This window comes from Cenococcum geophilum (genome assembly GCF_001692895.1).
Source record: "Cenococcum geophilum 1.58 unplaced genomic scaffold K441scaffold_110, whole genome shotgun sequence".
Lineage (NCBI taxonomy): Eukaryota > Fungi > Ascomycota > Dothideomycetes > Gloniales > Gloniaceae > Cenococcum > Cenococcum geophilum.
In genome coordinates, this window is record NW_027137668.1 from 148,722 (window position 1) to 167,408 (window position 18,687).

Sequence of the window (18,687 nt, forward strand, 5' to 3'; positions counted from 1 at the left end):
TTTTCCTCCCCTAACTGCAGGGTTTTCTTCATGTAAATTACAAGTTTTCCCCCCTGTAACGGAGTAGTCTGCGTGGGCCAAGATAGGATCCGTATCAGACGTTAATTAAAGAACTACTACTTATATCGTCTTGAAGGAACAAATTAGACTGTGGTGGCCTTACCTACTATTTTCTACTTTAATCAAGTCTATAACTGCTCGCACATGTCGGGGTCTTTTAAACTAAATATGATATAGACATTCCTTCTATTTGTACCTTTTAGACGTATTTTTACCCGTTTGTAGTTTGTTGAAACTGAGGTGTTGCGTGATCCTGTCCTCTACCTCTTCTCTATTCTCTGCTCAACTTCTCCGCTCATCCTCAATAACCGGAATGGCGAATCGGCGTGCTGCACTAGAGCCAGGACTGCGCCCTCCACATCCTAATGAACCCGTCATGGGGAAGAAGCCAAAAGCCATCATTTCAACTTCAGCAATGTTCAAACGTCCCCATCCCCCGACAAGAAAAGCTCCCAGCACAGGACACGCCCTCAAATCCGCCACCAACGTAGCTAAAGCCCCAAACAGAAGCCGTGGCATTGGCAAAGCATCGCACAAACCCCAGGTCTCATCGATCCTCAAGAAACCAGGAGAAGTCCGACTGAGCGAGCAGCACCCCCTCACCGTAGCATTCAAGGGTATGGCTCTCCCACTCCCCTCTCATCCCAACCCCCCCAGTCCCCTCATTCCCCCCACTTCGACCCCCTCTTCGCCCGCAAGCCCACCTAACTGACTCCAGAAACTACAACCACCTACCGCAGCACCCTCCACAGCAACGCCACCACCTCGCTGCACGCCGCGTGCTCATCCCTCCTCGCCAACCTTCACGCCACCGCCTCCGTCGAACTCCCCTCAGGCGAGCGCACCCTCTTCCAAGCCGCGTGCGCGGCAGCGGAGGACGATCTCGCGTCTGCGCTCGGCGACGTCGAGCTCGAGGTGTGGAACACGGACGCTGAGGGCCACCGCTTCCTGTCGCGCACGACGGTGGCGGCGCGGATGGAGGCGTTTGCGCGCATGGTGCGGGAAGAGGAGCAGGAGATCGAGAGGCTGCGGGGGGAGTACGAGAGCGTGGTTGGGGAGCTGTATTGGGTTGCGGCTGCAGCGATGGGGGAGGAGAGGGCGCGGGAGGTGCTTGGGATTGGGAATGAGGGGGGCGAGGACGATGGGGACGAAGAGGGGATGGTGGATAGTGACGGGGATACGGATGGGCTGTTTGTTGAGGTCGTTTGGGAGAAGGGAGGGAGGCGCGAGGGGAGGAGCGCAATGGCGCCCTCGCCGTCTCAATACGGTCCGCTGGATCCGATGCCTTCTATTCCTCCGAAGCAGATCGCAGCGCTGAAGCAACAGGTTCAAGATGTTGGTATGAAGGCGATGGAGGATCTTTGTGAAGAGGAAAGTGAGAGGGCGAAGCAGTGGAAGGAGAAGCAGAAGAAGATTGTGGAGCTTTTGCAGGTGGATTGAGCTGCCTGTTGGTCTTGAGAGGGTAGTAGTGGGAACAACGGCTAGAGGTGATTGCTCTGTTGTCTTGTTGTTTCGGTTTATTCCGTGCATTTTCTATCAGATCAGTTAGTTGTAAGTTCGATGTTACAAGTCTCTGATTATCGGGGTACTATATGAGGAAGGATCTGGAAGAGTCACAGACTCCCTTTGTTCTTTTTTTGATTTGTTTCCGTGGCAATCACTTATTGATTGCTACACCATATAGGCCTATATTCGTCGTAGTTAGAACTTCAACCATTCCGTTCATCACTACATTCAGCGAACTTTATTCTGTTTAGCTTTCAATGTTAGAATACCAGTATTAGCCCAATGTTGTCAGCGATTGGATGGCAAAATACGAAATGCAGACGATAAGGAATTCTTGTTGAAAGTGGTCTAGGTATGTTACAAGAAAGCAAACCATTAAGAGGCCGGAAACAGCTTGCTCTGACTGTAACAGACTTCAACCAATCTCCTACACCATAGCTACAGTAAGTTTTCAAATGCTCTCTAGCCTCTAGTCGGTTCTAGGATGCCTCAGGCTCCAAAGCAAGAACTATCTCAAAAATACATCAGCGCACTAACCCTTCAAGCCACTCACGCCTCGTCGAAGCTGCTCTTGAACGTCCATCTCGCATCCTCGCCGGTTGTGAACGGCACACCCAGCTCGAAGAGTCTTGTTACCACATCCGCGAAGTCCTTGAAGAAAGCATCATTGTCCTTGGCATACTTCTCTACGTACTGCCTGAAGCTCTTGTCTTTGATGAGCACCATATCTGTCGGCAGCATCATGAGAGACTTGGTCGTCACGTCCTCAAACTGCTTGGGGCCGCTCCACTTCTTCCATGCCCACTTCTCCTCGATCAGGAGCTTGTAGTAGTCGTTGGTGAGGGTGGTTGGCGAGAAGGTCCATGGGCCGTCATAGCCACTTCGGTCAGTGTGGCAACGCCCGAGAGCGTGGGCACCTGATAGTGCAACAATTTCTTGGTCGTTGAAACCCATGCGGCCGAAGATAGTGCGCAGATGCTTCTGCTCCTGGGAGGCATCCGGGAGACGACCGTCAGGAGTACAGAAGGAAACGTCGCGGTCTGTACGACCTGGACGGAAGGGAATGTGTGGGCCTTGCATTTCTTGGATGGCGCAGATGCCAGAAAGAATCCAGAGGTCAGAGTAGCTTATCCAAGGAAATTTTTCTAGAGATTGTCAATAGGGGGGTTAATTTGGGATATAGGGAGGCCAAGAGAAGATCGGAATTGCCGATGTGTAGACGTACCCTTGATAGGATCTAGGAAGTCGCGAGCAGCCTTCAGGCCAGCATTTGCACCGTGGTCACCCTCCGGGGTGAATCTCATGGTGGCACCATTGGAGCCGCCAGTGCCAGTTTCCTTGTCATAGCTATCTTATGTTAGCCATCAAATTTCACCTTCTCTCTCGATTGATCCTATTTTACTTACGTTCCACTGGCGTGCCATGCCAATCTTAGCAGGACGGGGCCATAGCTGCCGTCGTCGTACTCATCATGTTCCTCCAGTGCCTTTGCCACAGTATTGTAAACCTGCTGGTAGTCCTCGAACTTGGGAGTGAAAGGACCCTTTGGCTTAACTTCCTTCCCTGAGAAGAGGTCTGGGTTCTGGCTGTAGTAGTAGAACCCTCCGCCACCAAGGGCGGCAAGACCAATGCCCCACAGGAGGCCGCTGCTGCCAGACTTCGGTGCTGCATTATCGGCATATCCTCGACGAGATTGTCGGGGGAATGTCTGTCGTGGAACTGCGAAGCGTGCGTTGCGTGTGGCGGTCGCCCTGAAGTTTGCCGGGGCTAATCGCAGCGCGCCGCGGGTGAAGGGCCTAGCTGCGGAGGCCATAGCGGGAGCTATCTGTGATTGTCGATGAAGTTTAGAGATGATGATAATAGGCAATGAGGCAATTAAAGCAGTAAAAGCAGGCGCAGATAGCAGGGCTTCAATTTAGATGAGGTGAAGGAAAGGGAGAGAATGTGGGAAGATGTTTCAAGAGTGCCAGTGCCTTCCTGATAAACATACCCGTCGGACCACGGTAACTCCCTATGTGGGCCCCAAGGCAGCCAATCACCGCTGGTATAGGCCCCCCTTGTGCCTAGAACTCTGATGCTGAAGTAATCCATCACCTTGGGAACGAGAGCTCAAATTTTCAGCACTATTTTCATCATGGCAAAACAAAAAATTTGACGTTTCAGGCCCAGCAACAGAGCCTCCTTTTCCCCTCGTCACTGAAACAGGGATAATTCTCCGGTTCGCGTGGCGTCTCAGCCGGATCGACGGGGCTCTGAGTTGGAAGAGGGGAAAGAGGGGGCCGTATGCATGTACCCTATACTCTATAAATATGAGTAATGGCCCCTTTCGATCCAGTCCTGGGTACTTTCAGCTCTCCTGAAGTTTTCTTGGGGAGGAGGCTGAAGCGCATGGGGAGGGACCAATCACAAGCCTTGTATTAGTGGACAATGCTCTAAAAACCTGGGGAAACTCGGAGGATCTTCTACCAGGTCAGAGTTACACCAGTTTAGACTTAGAACAAGAAGTTCAAGGGAACTTAAGATTTCACGAGTATAGCTATGATTTTTATGTCCCAGGTAAGGTCAATAACAGTAGGTCTTAGTATCAACAACGGAAGTCTGTTCCGACTGATACCGGTACTCGCGATATTCCGGAACATTTCTGCCTCATTCCAGAACGAGTCATCCTTGTTCGTGTATCGCTTTGATCGGCTTGATTCCGGATTAATTTCTAATATTCGCGACAGAGTATCCCTTAACCCGCCGACGTCCACCGAGTATATGGTCCGTGCGGAACACCAGAATGAGAAGTACGCGTATAGCCTAAGTAGATTTAATCAATACAATACTATCAAATATGCCTTCTAATCGTACTTCCAATGATATAGACCTTGTTCAGCCGACTAAATATAACGTTCAACCAAATCGTGTCGCTAAAAGCCCATCACCAGAGCCGTGGCCGCTGCCCAGTTTCGCAACGGCTTCATATTTCTAATCACGACAGTTTGATTGCATTGATCTTATTGGTTGGTTCTTATCGATACCGAGTGGACGAATTTCGGCGGGTTAAGGGATAAAAAAGCTTTACTACGTACGTTAATAACGTATCTAGCCTCCTTATAACGATTAGGATTTCTACGTACGTCAAAATTGAGGTTAATTGTGGCTAAAATTTAATTGATCGCTAAGCTAAGCCAAATTAGGGTAATTAGAGAGAGCCAAGTCGCCTCACTATCCCTTCGCACGTTGGAGTCCTACACTTGGCGCCAAGCCTAGGAACATCGTACACACGGGCGCCCAACGGGCGCCTCTTATTGGCCAGGCCCTTATCGATACCGTAGGACGCAAACCAACGTGCGAAGGGATATAAAAGCCCTTATAATTATAGAGCTATAGTAAAGTAATACTAGAGACAATTTTCAGTTTAACTTGACCGCGGTAACCTACTTATATTGCTTTTAGAGCACTACCTTATTCCAGAATGAGTCGATTAATCCGGAATGAAGCCGATTAAAGCGATACACGGCTCATTCTGGAACAAGGACGACTCGTTCCGGAATGAGGCGGAAATGTTCCGGAATATCGTGTGTACCGGTATTAGTCGGAACAAGTCTCAATTCTCTTAGCCAGGTGTCATCTTACTTTTGAGGTAGGGCTTCTCGAAATCCCCCCGGAAGTAGACGGAAACTTTTAGAATACATACTTAATCTACCTTTCATGTAATCTATCTTCTAGCAAAAGACACGAGATGACTCTCAATAACCGCCAAGTCATATGAGAGGCTTAGATAAACAGCCTGCTGACACGATGATATTCCGAGTTCTGGAGATCTACAGAGTATTAGAGACTTGAGTGTTATAAAAGGCCAGGGGCTGGCCTGGTTACACTAGGAAGCCGTTACACGACACAGATGCAGAGTACCATGCATGCTGGGCTAGATTAATGAACCAATGTGAGTTTATTTAGACTCTTTGAGATTCTCTATCAGTAATCACAGTTCGCATCTGGGGACTCAAACATCCGTCGTGGCACGCCTTCAAAAAGTTATCTCAAATACTGGAAGTTCTTTTAAGTACGTTGCCATTCACACAATCAGGCTTCTTAGTAAAGAAATACTTTTTGGGGAATACGCAACGGCTTTCCCGACCGGCTTTCCCTACATAAAGCGCCGCTTGAAAGAACGCCTGGTGTGCCGTATGCTCAAGGACCTCCAGGGGCAGCAAGAAGTCAAAGAGCTAGCGATATATGACTCAGCATTGTCAGACATGTTGATTGGAGTGATCAGGGCGCGAAATAAGGCCGCCTTGGACGACCTGAAGCTGCTATTCCCCTGCTCATGATTTTATATCTACGAAGATTCGGCCAGGTTAATGATTGGAGAAGAGGGCTTTTTTTAGGGGGTGTTCGGTTGCAACTCCATATTGTAACCGAAATGGAGCTCAAAACTGAATATGAGGTGGTTGTTCGGTAAATCTGACGACTTTTGAATCTGAAGCTCCTCCATATCGGTAAGCGCGTTAAATTTGTAAGCTATACTGCATACAGTAGTTGAAATGAGGTTCTTGGCACCGTTTTAATATGTAGCTTCGAGCTCCCATTCCATATTCCATATCAATCTGGAGCTCCCATATATGCGCCAAAGTGACAACTTCTCGTAATATGGCGACTCCACACGCCTCAACCGCGATACTGCTGTCGCATTTACAAGCCTTAATTATATGATATTATTATCTTAACCTTCGTGATCGCGGGCGTTGCTGTAATTCTACTACGGCTCGTACGGGAGGTGGGCAAAGATGTAGGAAACGTCAATCGTAGAGAGGGCGTTCGCCGAGGAGGAGGTTCCATTATTACACCAAAGTAGGGAGTCGCGATAGAGGCCTGGTGGCAGAGAGGGGCTCATTCGAATTGCTCACCGACGTCAATCGTGCATTATGCGAAGTCAAATATGGAGCCTTATCTGGAGCCTTACCGAACAGTCGACTCAATTACAGATTCAAATGAGCCACGGTAGTAGCCGCCATTAATTACAAAACGGGCGACACTAAAGGCGCACGGATTGAACAGATTATGATATGGAGGCGATTTGCAACCGAACGGCCTCTTAGATGTAAGACAAGACAGCCTAATTGATTACTAGAAGTATTTAAAAATGAGTAGTACCATTTTCTCACAGTGACGGTAGGAGACCTAAGTGGTAAGTAAACAGGGTTCTGCATCGTCATGCCAGACTAATCAACAGAATCATGTTGCAATTACGAGTGTATTAATTCCAGTTCTTGGGTGTACCAGGCGAGCTTATCTTCATGCCACCTTATCCCTTAGCCCGTTGGAATTCGTCCAATGATTATCAGCCAATTAAAGTATCTGGATTAGCAAAAGACGCCCAATGAAATCTAGTCGTGAACTTAAGCGACCTCAGCGTAGGACTCCAGCGGGTTAAGGGATAGGCGCCTTCTCGTGGCGTTTGCTAATTTGAAGTAATACACGCAGTCCGATGCCATTTCCATAGCTACTACAACACCTGAGCCAGACCCAGCAGGTTGATGCCCTGCCAGGGCTATTTGAACTCTGTTTATATCCTGATAGCCTAGAAGAGTTTTATAAGGCAGTGCAGTAACTGTCTTGACATCAAGCGTATGCTCGTTATTATCATGAATCTGTTCTTTTGACCCGGTGACTATACAATGGACTGCCAAGTGGAGCCATAACAACTAGTAGCTCAAAACCCTTTCGAGGGCTGCTTTGTCCTTTTCCGCACTATCTCTTCAGCTCCTGCTCTCTCATGCTCCAATTTCGGCTTTAAATAGCCCCAAGCTACCATGTTTGGTCTTTTTGGAATCCGAATTGCTCGTTGGTAGGCCTTACAAAGCTCCAAAACCGGTTTGAGGAGAGGTGGTGTCATTGCTGAGGCGTGTGCGGTGAAAAACACCTCCCGATCCCCCTTTTTATCCCTATAGCTGGTTTGTTTTGCTCCTCTGTTACTCTTCTCCCAGTTTTCTAGCTGCTCGGAGAATTTTAGATGCTCTTTACTCTCTTTCTCTTTATCGTTAAACCACTCGCTAATATGGTCTTTTGACCAAGGCTCACCGTTCTTACCGAACACACTATGGAGTTCTGCAAGGATGGCGCAGACATCGGATCGCAGATAAACGGTACGGTGAAACTGAAGATCAGCCTCTCCAGCTTTGACGTAATTGCCCCAGGAATCTACTGTTGCGGATGGAATGCAGCGGAGTAGTTCGGATAAGTCGTTTCCAACCGAGTCTTGGAGCATGGTAATAGCATCCATCTCCTACACATCGAGGACAGATTTAGTTATCCAAAGTATGAAGGAATTTGAAGATCAATACTACGCACCCCAACAATTCTAGAATGCAAACAGGCTTTGCACCATCGTCTAAGGAAAGCCCAATACGTCTTTCGAGTCCTCTCTTTCTTACAGCTCATGCAACCTTGTCCATGGCGGAGATCCGCATACTGCCATTCTTCTAGTCCAGGGATAGGCGGCGGAATCTCATCTCCATAATTATACACTCTGCTTTCTTTCCACACTGATTTCTTTCCCAGAATCTCGCGAAACAGCGGGGCAACGTCTTTCATATACAGAAGAACTGATGATTCGCTGTACTGGAAAATAATCGGCCACAGATCTGCGCACAACGCTGTTTTCACAGGCCTACCCGCACGAAGTTTCGTCGGTCCACCAGCATGTGGCCGGGTTTTGGGTATCGCCGTCTTCTTTGTCGATATGGAAGCGCGTGTTTTGGACGTATTTACCAAGATATCCTTGGAGGGCTTTGACTCTTTAACGCTCTGGCGTAGCTCAGTTGCTGCATCAGCCTTTCCCTTTAAAGTCTGATAGTCGGCTGAGTTGGCAGGGCTATTAGACGTCGCTCCAGGGCCCTGGCTACGTGGAAGATGACGGATTGCTCTGAAATCAAGTACATCGGTGGAAGTGCTGAATTTCTTGTTGGCGATAGAGGGAGCTTGAGGTGTAACTCGAAAAGCGACATTGGGACGAGAAGATTGTGGCATTTTGATTCATTCAAATGACTATGTAATACCAAATGGCAAAGGACAGTCGGCTGGGGAAGAACAGGAAGACGTGGAAAGGCGAGGAGACCAGAAGGTTCATTAACCAACCACCCATAACGGGCAAGCTCCGATTGGCCGAAGCATATCGATCTTAGGACAAAGTTAGCAATGGCTGAGGCGTGCAGGCGTCGGGGAGCAATCCGCACCCCCGCCACGGGCTGGACAATGGATAGGCTGTCGTATGATGCAATTATGGTGTTGGGATCTGCTGGATGCTAAGACAAGGCAAAAGCCCCGTCCCCGCGACTCTAGCCCTAAGCCACAAGAACTATTAGCTTGGGGTATCAGCCGCCGCCTTGCATGCCCAAGTCTCTCTTCTGAAAAGCCACAATGCTTATTACCCATTCGGTTTGTCGGCACCTCTGCACCTCTGACCTCGGCTCCTCTGTTCTGACCGAGACACCTTAATAATATCATTTGTATTTGCTACTGTAAAGACCCCTTCTCACGTCAGCACAAGGTTGGGTGGAGCCACCGTTTTTGCGCGTTTTCGAGTCTCGTTATTTAGTGGATAATCCGCACTTCATTTTAACTCGCAAGACAGTTCCAAACGCGCAACGTCCAGGCACCCGGTGCCATCAGTCCCCAAAAAATTAAGTGGCGCGCTTTGGCCGGCTTAGTGGCTTACAACAGCATTAATTTACAGGGAGGTGCGGGGCAAAACACAGGAAATGTTCCCCAAAAGCTCGGATCGGGGCGATGGCGCGCGAGGGTGTTGAGGTACAGTAGTGTCGAGAATTACTAAAATCGGCCCAAGATCGACGCGCCAGGGATGATCCTTTATGAATAATTTTCTCTTAAAATCCAGCTACCGCCGGCCGGGCTTCCAAGCTTGTTGTGTCCTCGGCCTTACCTGCCCGTCCGTTCAATATGCATTTCCGCAGTGAAAGTAAGTCACCTTGTCCTGCTTCCATCGAACCCTCGCTGATACAGTCATGCCAGAGAAAGGAAAGGCGCAGGAAGGCGCGGAGGACCCTGTTCCGGAGTACAACCATACGCAAGATGAGACGGGCCTCGAATATGATGATGGGACGCCTATTCCCTGTCCGCCGCATACCACGGAGCGCAAATTGGTAGCTAAGATCGATTTGCATGTCATTCCATTCCTTTGTATTATGTACTTGTTGGCATTTCTGGATCGGTAAGACATCCTTGGTCGGAACCCCAACTCCGTAATTGGGCTTTTATCAATTAACAAATGGGCGCGCAGAGTAAATATCTCAAATGCAAACATCTTCGGTCTCTCTACCGACCTTCATATCGCTACTGGGAATAAATACAACACTGCACTTGTTATATTTTTCGTCCCGTACGTCCTCTTCGAGATTCCATCTAACGTTCTCCTGAAAAAATTGAAGCCGCACATCTGGTGTAAGTAATGAATAACAATAAATTTTAATATTATATGGGCTGAAGAAAATCTAGTATCATCATGCATGTTCTGCTTTGGCTTCGTCACCATATGTCAAGGACTGGTCCATAGTTACAGCGGCTTGCTAGCCACCCGTATGTCTTATGCACCAGTTAAGCATAATTCCAGCCTCTTACTTTTCAACCAGGTTTCTTCCTCGGCTTGTGTGAAACGGGCATGTTTCCAGGATGTAAGCTCCTACAATATTACCGAAATTACCGCCATTGCCGTCCATTGACAACCTTACAGGCTTCTACTTGATCGGGATGTGGTATCGCCGTCATGAAGCACAACGCCGTTATAGCTTCTTTTTTGGCAGCGCGACGCTTGCTGGCGCATTTGGTGGCCTTCTCGCATCTGCAATTGGAAAGATGGATGGGATGCGAGGCTATCGCGGCTGGAGGTGGATCTTCATCCTTGAAGGCACGCTAACCTGCGTTGTCTCGCTATTCTTCTTCTTCCTGCTTCCCAGCTTCCCCGAAGAAGCCAAATGGCTGCAGCCCTCGGAGCGCGCGTTCATCCGGTCTCGACTTCGTGAAGACCAGGGCCGTTCGGCCGCCGAGCGACGAATCACGCTTAGGGATATCGGTAACGTTTTTAAGGATCCTAAGATCTTCGTAGGCGGCTTTATGTACTTTGGCTTGATCGTACCCGCGTATGGCTACGCCTATTTTTCTCCCGGAATTATAAAGTCGTATGGATATTCGGCCATCGAGACACAGCTGTATAGCGTACCACCATGGGCTGCCGCCTTTGCTTTCGCCATGGTCATCGCATACGCCAGTGACAGAACACGACATCGTTTCTTCTTTGCGCTACTTCCTATCTGCGTCTGCATCACAGGTTTTGCCATCCTTATCGCCGTCCACAACCGCAAGCATCTGCAATATGGAGCTCTCTTCCTCGTCGCCATGGGTGCATTCTCCGCTATGCCAGTCATTATATGCTGGTTTAGTATGAATCTTGGTGGGCATCACCGGCGCGCTGTGGGAACCGCGTGGCAGATTGGGTTCGGCAATGTTGGAGGTATTATTGCTGTGTACGCGTTCTTAGCGAAGGATGCACCCAAGTATATCACGGGATATAGCATATGCATTGCGTTTGTGTGTGTCGGTGGCGTTAGCTGCGTGATCTATTTTGCCATGTGCTACTGGCAAAATCGGAGGAGGGAAAAGTCACCGACGAATTTAGGGCTAACGGAGTACGAGAAGACAGAGATGGGAGATTTGAGCCCAGATTATCGGTATTTGCTGTGATTGTTTTGGTTTGGGGATGGAAAGAGAAGAGGATAAAAATGAGAGGAGAGATAGAGGTAATTTGGATAGAATGACATTGAGACTAGCCTAAGGAGATGCTGGGATGCTAATATCTTAATATAATTCTATTGCTTCATATCCTTGGTGTCATCCCTAAACTAAAGACTCTTTGATAGAGCCCAACACTATACATTTAGCTGGATATTGATTCTTATTGAGCGATGTCCCCAATTTTGTCCCTCCAATACCTTTGTGGTTGTGATAGTTCTGTGGTGACCCACTATCTAGCTGAAGTAACCATATCCATCCGCTGTGCTAGCTGCAAATCACTGATAGTATCTAAGTTCTATCATTGATAGTAGCAAAGTCTAGAGAGCCTAAGCACGTGGTAGGCGGGATTGCAGACGCTACGAGGCCCAATCGTCTAAGGCTTCCGCTCTCCATAAGCTCTTCCAGAGAATTAATCATATAGCCAATCCCCGTACATCTCCTCAAGCGACACTCGCAGTATCAATACTCTCCCCATCTCTCCAAATCTCCTTACTCTCCTGCTCCACTCCCTTCATAGCCTTAGCCACCTCCTCAAGCTTCGCCACCACCTCCAAAACCCCGGTATTCACACGCTGAAAGTACCGATCATTAGCCTCCCTCCTCTTCCGACTCAACTCAATATCCTTCTCCGTGTCCTCCTCCAGCTGCGTCCGCTCACTCGCCGGCTTCGCACCCCCAGCCGCCGGCGCCGCAGCGCCCACACCCGCCATCTTCTCCGCACGATCCGCCGCCAAAATATTCGTCGCGCCCAGCCCCAGCCCCAGCCCCGCCTCCTGCCCGCGCGCCGCCGCGGCCCTCTCCTCGTCAGCCTGGCCCTCCTCGTCGGCCTCGCTGCGCGCCCACGCCTTCGCGAGCGCAATCTGGGCCGCGCGCAGCTCGTCCAGCGCGCGCGAGTGCGCCGGCGCGAACATGTGCGTGCTGCTCGTCGCGCTTAGCTCTACTTCCTCCAGCGTGTTCTGCATCTCGGCCCAGATGGCATCCGTGCGCTCGTTGCTTTGCTGCTCCACGTGCTGCTGCTGCTGTTGCTGCTGCTGCCGCCGCGCGAAGGGCCCGGTGGCGGCGGGCCCCGCATCGGTGCGGTCGGCGGTGTCGCTGCGTTTTGGGTCGCTGAGGAGGGAGCGTTGGCGGACGAGAGGGGCGCGGGTGGAGGGCGATGTGGTGGGGGGTGGGAGGAGGGAGGTGTTGGAGGCATTGCGGGAAGGGGGGCCGACGAAGAGGGAGGGGGCCGGGAGGCGGTTCGACGTGGTCTTAGTTATGGGAGTGGTGGAGGTCATTGTGCTTCGGGCTCACTGTATATTTACATGTTTGGTGGAGGTATTTGGCTGGCGTTGGTTTGGCAAATGATTGGTGGAGGGGTAGCTGATTAGATAAGATGGGCTGCATCGGGAAAAGCCGTTCTCGCTTGCGACCTCTCACGAGCACACAAGTCCACTTGGGTATTTTCTGCATCGACGACTAAATCTCGAACGAAATCGACTCCATCACAACCCATACCGCGATCATCACATAAATCGGTACGCCTCCCCCTGCCACTCCCTACAGCCTCAATCTCCCCTTCAATCCCCGGTCTCCAACGCCTCGCTAACCTGCAACACCAGCAATCATGGGTAAAGGCAAGCCAAGAGGTCTCAACGCCGCCCGCAAGCTGCGCAACCATCGCCGCGAGGGCCGCTGGGCCGACCTGTCCTTCAAGAAGCGCCTGCTCGGCACGGCCTACAAGTCCTCTCCCTTCGGTGGTTCCTCACACGCAAAGGGCATTGTCCTTGAGAAGGTCGGTGTCGAGGCTAAGCAGCCAAACTCTGCTATTCGGAAGTGTGTCAGGGTGCAGTTGATCAAGAACGGAAAGAAGGTCACCGCTTTCGGTACGTCAATCTCGTCAATGTAGCATTGTGATATGGGTGGCGGGATTGGATGGGATTGTGTGGATATTGGGGAATAGAGGTTGTGCAATTGTTAGGACCGGATGCTAACAAATTTGTAGTGCCAAACGACGGTTGCTTGAACTTCGTAGACGAGAACGACGAAGTCCTCCTCGCTGGTTTTGGTCGTAAGGGCAAAGCCAAGGGTGATATTCCCGGTGTGCGGTTCAAGGTCGTCAAGGTGTCCGGTGTCGGTCTCTCAGCGCTGTGGAAGGAGAAGAAGGAAAAGCCTAGGTCGTAGGCGTGGTCTCGCTGTTATGAAGATGAATGGGAAATAGTCCGTGGCGTGGTTCAAACTTCTTTGGGATTTTCTCTCGGGATTGTATGCGATGCATGAAGCTTGATAGATGGTTAGTTAGAGAAATCTAACCTTTCAGGCGCCATTTTTGGAGTTACGGTGGTCGAAGATTGCTCGGACAAGCAGAGGAACACAAAACGAAGCCCCAATTGGAAAACCGCTCCCCTCAACGAAGACAATGAGAACTACATCTTGAGTGATATTCTACTCAGATATGTTCTACCTCTACTCAGGGTATTGTACTAACAAAAGAAAAACGCCATTCCATGCCATGCAAACCGACCCGCGATGCTTTCAAAACAGCAAATCCTCCCAACATATATATCACAAAACAAAAGACTTTTCTTAATACCATCCTTTCCATAGTACAACCGTGGCGCCGATAGCAATAGGCAGGCAACCAACCAGGATCATCTGCCCGAATGCCCATAGCCTACTCTCTTCTTTTACCTCACCTTGTCTCTTCGCCTGAATTTCTGTAGCCCTAACTTCGGCTGGGTCGTCTTTGATAGAGAAGACGGAGTCAAACATCGCTTCTAGTCCAGTATCTCTGGGTTCCTCTTTGAGCTGGAATTTAGCTTCCCCAAGCTGCATTTCCCTCTTTGATCGTCCGTTTGCTTTAGAACCGAAACTGGTTCCTTCGGATTGGGGCTCTCCTTGCGACACCATCATCTTCGAGAAAAAATCTTTCTGGGATGTGAGAGACGCCTTCTTAAACACAGGTTGCGGGAATGGATTGGAGATCTTGTGTGCAGGAGCTTTGGGAGCGGGTGGGAGGACACCGTAGAATGGAGAGGGTAAACCCTGACCTAGTTGCTGAGGTCGCTGAGGTTGCTGAGGTGATTGCCCGAGTTGAGCACCTGAACGGACTGCGCGGCGGGGTTGAAAAGGTGATACGCGAGTCGGTGTCCAGTCCATGGAGTTATCTTGATCATAGAGGTCTGTTGCCGTTGCCTCGGTTTCCGTGTCAGAGGTATTGCTTTCGGTAGCGGTGGTGGTTGGCGATGGTGGATATTGAATGGCCGTGGATGGAGCAGGTGCAAGACTTGATATAGGAAATGAGGAGCCGAAGGAACTAGCTATAGTGTCGAAGCTAGAGCCTGGGGGTCTCGGAGTGCCATTTCGAAGTTGGCCATTGGGCGCTTCAGGGAGAAGAGGTTCGATGGTTTGGTTGAAGGAGAAGTTGGGCGTATGGTCTATCTTGACGAGTCGGAATGAGATGAAAGTTGTCTATTTTTCCGTTAGCATCATCTACAGAAATTGGTGAAGGAGACTTACAATAATGGTAAAGATGATCATAAATAAGTGGGCGGCTCTGAAAACTTGCAACGCAAGCTTTATGGTCCCCACTTCTTGCAAACACCAGATGCCGGTAGCCCTGACTGCCAGAACAACCATTTGGAACTTCAGATGGGCACTCAATCCAACCATGCGCCCTCCAGAACCTTTTACTTTCTCGTTCAATCTATTGTTCCACCAAAACGAGAAAATTCCAAGCATAAGTCCATCCTTTGCCAAAGGTACCATAGAAGAGAAACAAGCCTGCTCAACCTCCTGATCCCTCACAGCTTGTGTAAGGCAAATTCTGGGCCCAGGAGTCTCTGCAGGTCTCATTCCGTATTCCGGAATTGGATTCAGAAATACTCCAAAGATGTGCCATATGAGACTAAGGATAATGCTTATTGCATATGCCTGCCCACCCAGGAATACCAGTACATTGCGCCAACCCCATCCTACTTTCCTAGATGGAACACTTCCATGTTTTGTACGCTGCATCATGCGGCGCAAATGATCTGTCTTCGCTGCGTAACCGGCAGCTCTGATCCGCTGTCGCACTCGGGGCGCGCAGTTGACGCATACTTGAGGGTAACGCTCTTCTAAGCTCCGCCGGTATTGTGAAATGGAGGTTTCATATTCGGCATATTTTGGATCGTTCTGAGGAGGGAGATACTCTGCTAGAGCTTGGGTGAGAAGGTATTGATTCTTCTGGCAGGCCTGGCAGAACAGTGTTTCATCCGGAGAGCCCAGCTCTGGGGAAGTCGCACGAGGTACGGTATGCGCATACTGAACTGGAGCTTTCGGTGTCTGGATGGCGGGAGGGTCTGTGATCTGGCCGTTCTAGATGGATGTTAGCAAGAGCAGATAGTTGAGGCCTTCCAGGCATACTTCATCCAGATAATTTACAGCTTCGCAGTTTTCGCATTGCCATTGCCGAATCTGGCCCGTCTGCTTCTTTGCAGAGCGGCGGCCGCAATAAAAACATGTCAGATTGCGTCGCAATAATGCAGGCATGCTGCTCGAAGATGTTTACAGAACGGAGCCGTTCCGCTGGCACAATTGTTGGTGAGGGCGGTCGCGGAAGCGGGAGTCTTGGAAGCGAGAGGATTTTGGGGAGCGCTCACCACTAAGAATTATACAGAGAGCGCAAGGAGAATTATTGGCCTTGGTGTTGAGCTCCATAACTAGCTTCTCTTATCGCAGTATCACTGTTTCACTCCACTTCTACATTTAATTATCTCCAATGTCTGAACACTACAATTCGCTCTATTAGGTCTCTCAGCACCGTCAAACAACAAAGATCTCCTTCAACCTTCCCCATACTTGAATATTCTCGTTCTCCGCAATGCAGAAGATAATCCAGCGCGCCAAAGCTGCCGATCGTCAGGCATTGCGCAGACAGGCCGCAAAAGCCACGCAAGAATGGAAGGTTGACCGTAAAGTCTTCCGCCAACAACTCGCAGAACAGAACCGCCAGAAAGCGGCCGGAATCAAGGAGGCGCGTCTAGCAAGGCGGCAGGATTGGGAGATGGGCCCTATAGCTCCTAATCGCGTATTTGGGAAAGACACAGATACATTCGGTGCTCTAGAACAAATGCAAATTGCGCCGATAGAGGTACCAGAAAAATTGCGTAGGAAGAGGTGGAACATTGCAGAAGGTGACCGAGTTGTTTTACTCTCTGGGAAGGACAGGGGTAAGATAGGAATGGTCATGACGACATGGAAGGAATCGGATAGAGTCGCCGTGGAAGGCTTGAACCGAGTAAGAATATCATTGCAGTAACACAGCTTTCTGCTAAGTCTTGCGAAACTTTATTTCTTCAAGAAATGCTAACTTGCGATTTCTCGTCCTAAGGCCTACATGAAAACCAACGAATGGCAGCGCAAACTTGACAGCAACCCATCGCCGCTTTCACCAACCGATGTCCCAGTCCTTTATGACCAGGTGCGCTTGGTATATACCATCCGTGACCCAAGGACCCGCGAGCTCCGCGATGTTATTATTGATGAGGTCGAGATCCGTAATTTTAAGAAAGACAGACATACTAGGGAAGAAACCTGGCAGCGGTTCATTCCCGGCACGAATATCGAAATCCCTTGGCCTGCTAAAGGAGAGCCCGAACATACGGACCATGAAGATGACACACTGCGTATCACAGTTGAAGAGCGAACATTTGTCCCAACGCTATTAATTCCACCGTTCCCTGAAACAGTGATTGATGAATTGCGGGGCAAATACTGCAAATTCCGGACCAGGCATGATGAGGACTACGTCGAAAGGAAGATGAAGGAAGATAAGGAGGCAGAGGCAAGGAAAAACCTGGCGGTCAAAATGCGGACGCCGTTGCAGGAATTCCATATCAAGCAAAAAGAGGAGAAAGAGAAGAGGGGCGAGCCTCAGCTCACAGAGGATATGTTGGCGAGAATCGGAGAAGTGATAGCGGCAAATAAGGCCGGGCAGCAAAATGCTACGGCATAGGAATTGATGATTGGGATATGTTTAGCATCCTGGGGATCTTGGTTTCTTGTAGAATATGTAGATATTGTATCATTGTACAACAGGCCATCCCAAGGCCATCCCAAGGCCATCCCATCCAAGGATTCATTTTCCCACTCATCTAGACGCCTACGCTCTAACGCTTACAATGATATAATACACGGTTCCTCAAGGTCAAAATCGGGAACATGAACCCGTTCTTCATATCAGACAAGAACTCCCAAAAACTCACCTCTTCCACCAACCCCCTGCAACCCCTCCCATTGCACCAAAAATCGATCCACAATCCTCACCAACAGCTTCCCGCTCAAACTCAGCCTCTTCACCCTCGCCCAGCTCTCCAGATACATTGTACGCATCTTGCCCCGCGAATTCGCTCCCTTAACATCAAAGAACCGAAGGATCAGCGATGCAAGGATGATGATAACAGCAGTTGCGGGGCCATTGGTGATGATAAGATCAGGATAGTTGTATAGCTCTGCTGCCGACCACTTAGGCAATGGAACAGTAGTGGTGATAGATGGAGCTCTGAGAATGTCAAAGCACGCCCACAAGCATCGCAGCGCTGAGAAAGGTGTTGACAGAAGAGATTGGTGAATGCGCCGTGCACGAGGTACAATAGCAATGTCGTAGCTTCCCGTACCAGCTGGCGCAGCATCCGCGACTCTTGTTGACGTCTGAAGAGTACTGCTGCATTTCTGCATCTGCCCATTTGTGTCTGCCCGCTGGTCAGGCTGCTTGGCCACACCCTTCAGTTCCAATTTCTTCTCAAACTCTACGGCCTTCTCCGCGCTGAATGCATCCCCGGAACTAATCACATATGTCCTGTGCGTGTATTTCCGTGGGTCTAGGTCGCGGAGTGCAGCTAGCATTTCGGCGGTATGACCGCCGCTACCTAGTACAACGAGCAGGCGTGTTGGAGTACCGATGCGCCGTTGTGGTGGTGGGAGCCGATGAGGTGGAAAGAGAGCGAGCAGACGAAGGGTAATTGCTAGCACGGCAACAAGAGCGGCAGCGAGGAGAAAAGAGTAGGAAGTGATGAGAGCAAGAGGAGTGTATGGCGCCATGAAGGTAAATTCTTTGGTAATTTCGAGATTGATATTTAGGGCACGTTCATGGCATTGGGCGTTGTGGTTGATTTCAGGGCGCCAGAATATTGTCCCTTGACATTAAAAGATCCCTGTAAGCCTTAAAAAATATTTAAACACACTAGCAACAGGAGCTAGAGCTTCAGTACTCGGGAGTTTGTTAGTTACACTGGCGACATGAAGTTCAAAACTAACTTCTAGCCAATCGCATATCGAGTGTTGCGATTTCTTGGCAATGTACAGTAT

At 49.7% G+C, this 18,687-nt stretch overlaps 10 protein-coding genes across 10 annotated transcripts; 5 read left to right on the forward strand and 5 right to left on the reverse strand.

Annotated features, from left to right (window-relative positions):
- The first annotated feature begins 200 nt into the window (after nt 1-200).
- On the forward strand, nt 201-832 carry K441DRAFT_32169 (uncharacterized protein). Its single transcript, XM_067641168.1, has one exon. It carries the CDS (start codon nt 374-376, stop codon nt 770-772), a length of 399 nt encoding a protein of 132 aa, XP_067496293.1. The 5' UTR covers nt 201-373; the 3' UTR covers nt 773-832.
- Nucleotides 833-1,647: 815 nt separating this feature from the next.
- Nucleotides 1,648-1,846, forward strand: K441DRAFT_671857 (uncharacterized protein). Its single transcript, XM_067650476.1, has one exon. It carries the CDS (start codon nt 1,653-1,655, stop codon nt 1,815-1,817), a length of 165 nt encoding a protein of 54 aa, XP_067496294.1. The 5' UTR covers nt 1,648-1,652; the 3' UTR covers nt 1,818-1,846.
- Nucleotides 1,822-3,804, reverse strand: K441DRAFT_624153 (cytochrome c peroxidase). The gene is made up of 3 exons (XM_067646069.1): nt 2,973-3,804; nt 2,792-2,913; nt 1,822-2,711 (listed from the first exon to the last, which is right to left on the reverse strand). The coding sequence occupies exons 1-3, from the start codon at nt 3,377-3,379 to the stop codon at nt 2,116-2,118; spliced, it is 1,125 nt and encodes a 374-aa protein (XP_067496295.1). The 5' UTR covers nt 3,380-3,804; the 3' UTR covers nt 1,822-2,115.
- Nucleotides 3,805-7,267: 3,463 nt separating this feature from the next.
- K441DRAFT_597601 (uncharacterized protein) lies at nt 7,268-8,583 on the reverse strand (the record flags this gene model as incomplete). The annotated part of the gene is made up of 2 exons (XM_067645072.1): nt 7,268-7,840; nt 7,906-8,583. 2 exons carry the CDS (start codon nt 8,581-8,583, stop codon nt 7,268-7,270), a joined length of 1,251 nt encoding a protein of 416 aa, XP_067496296.1.
- A 611-nt stretch (nt 8,584-9,194) lies between these two features.
- On the forward strand, nt 9,195-11,510 carry K441DRAFT_671861 (MFS general substrate transporter). The gene is made up of 6 exons (XM_067650477.1): nt 9,195-9,532; nt 9,586-9,784; nt 9,854-10,014; nt 10,069-10,149; nt 10,203-10,244; nt 10,304-11,510. The coding sequence occupies exons 1-6, from the start codon at nt 9,514-9,516 to the stop codon at nt 11,308-11,310; spliced, it is 1,509 nt and encodes a 502-aa protein (XP_067496297.1). The 5' UTR covers nt 9,195-9,513; the 3' UTR covers nt 11,311-11,510.
- Nucleotides 11,511-11,840: 330 nt separating this feature from the next.
- Nucleotides 11,841-12,602, reverse strand: K441DRAFT_484798 (uncharacterized protein; the record flags this gene model as incomplete). The annotated part of the gene is made up of 1 exon (XM_067641919.1): nt 11,841-12,602. A coding segment is annotated over one exon (762 nt), but the record flags the coding sequence as incomplete, so codon positions are not given.
- Nucleotides 12,603-12,964: 362 nt separating this feature from the next.
- On the forward strand, nt 12,965-13,521 carry K441DRAFT_709711 (ribosomal protein S12/S23; the record flags this gene model as incomplete). The annotated part of the gene is made up of 2 exons (XM_067653868.1): nt 12,965-13,223; nt 13,343-13,521. The coding sequence occupies 2 exons, from the start codon at nt 12,965-12,967 to the stop codon at nt 13,519-13,521; spliced, it is 438 nt and encodes a 145-aa protein (XP_067496299.1).
- A 402-nt stretch (nt 13,522-13,923) lies between these two features.
- K441DRAFT_691512 (uncharacterized protein) lies at nt 13,924-15,870 on the reverse strand (the record flags this gene model as incomplete). The annotated part of the gene is made up of 3 exons (XM_067652488.1): nt 13,924-14,808; nt 14,857-15,696; nt 15,745-15,870. The coding sequence occupies 3 exons, from the start codon at nt 15,868-15,870 to the stop codon at nt 13,924-13,926; spliced, it is 1,851 nt and encodes a 616-aa protein (XP_067496300.1).
- Nucleotides 15,871-15,994: 124 nt separating this feature from the next.
- Nucleotides 15,995-17,687, forward strand: K441DRAFT_671863 (uncharacterized protein). The gene is made up of 2 exons (XM_067650478.1): nt 15,995-16,618; nt 16,712-17,687. The coding sequence occupies exons 1-2, from the start codon at nt 16,202-16,204 to the stop codon at nt 17,333-17,335; spliced, it is 1,041 nt and encodes a 346-aa protein (XP_067496301.1). The 5' UTR covers nt 15,995-16,201; the 3' UTR covers nt 17,336-17,687.
- On the reverse strand, nt 17,448-18,609 carry K441DRAFT_32377 (oligosaccharide biosynthesis protein Alg14 like protein). Its single transcript, XM_067641186.1, has one exon. The coding sequence runs from the start codon at nt 18,418-18,420 to the stop codon at nt 17,560-17,562; it is 861 nt and encodes a 286-aa protein (XP_067496302.1). The 5' UTR covers nt 18,421-18,609; the 3' UTR covers nt 17,448-17,559.
- Nucleotides 18,610-18,687: the final 78 nt, after the last annotated feature.

What these genes read in the sequence shown, in the direction of transcription:
- K441DRAFT_32169 (XM_067641168.1), top strand. Translation starts at nt 374, where the DNA reads ATGGCGAATCGGCGTGCTGCACTAGAGCCAGGACTGCGCCCTCCACAT.
- K441DRAFT_671857 (XM_067650476.1), top strand. Translation starts at nt 1,653, where the DNA reads ATGAGGAAGGATCTGGAAGAGTCACAGACTCCCTTTGTTCTTTTTTTG.
- K441DRAFT_624153 (XM_067646069.1), bottom strand. Translation starts at nt 3,379, where the DNA reads ATGGCCTCCGCAGCTAGGCCCTTCACCCGCGGCGCGCTGCGATTAGCC. An exon ending in GCATGGCACGCCAGTGGAAC is followed by an intron (nt 2,914 to 2,972) that starts GTAAGTAAAATA and finishes AACATAAGATAG; the next exon opens with CTATGACAAGGAAACTGGCA. An exon ending in CTTCCTAGATCCTATCAAGG is followed by an intron (nt 2,712 to 2,791) that starts GTACGTCTACAC and finishes GACAATCTCTAG; the next exon opens with AAAAATTTCCTTGGATAAGC.
- K441DRAFT_671861 (XM_067650477.1), top strand. An exon ending in TTGTTGGCATTTCTGGATCG is followed by an intron (nt 9,785 to 9,853) that starts GTAAGACATCCT and finishes ATGGGCGCGCAG; the next exon opens with AGTAAATATCTCAAATGCAA. An exon ending in AACGGGCATGTTTCCAGGAT is followed by an intron (nt 10,245 to 10,303) that starts GTAAGCTCCTAC and finishes ACAACCTTACAG; the next exon opens with GCTTCTACTTGATCGGGATG.
- K441DRAFT_671863 (XM_067650478.1), top strand. Translation starts at nt 16,202, where the DNA reads ATGCAGAAGATAATCCAGCGCGCCAAAGCTGCCGATCGTCAGGCATTG. An exon ending in CCGTGGAAGGCTTGAACCGA is followed by an intron (nt 16,619 to 16,711) that starts GTAAGAATATCA and finishes TCTCGTCCTAAG; the next exon opens with GCCTACATGAAAACCAACGA.
- K441DRAFT_32377 (XM_067641186.1), bottom strand. Translation starts at nt 18,420, where the DNA reads ATGGCGCCATACACTCCTCTTGCTCTCATCACTTCCTACTCTTTTCTC.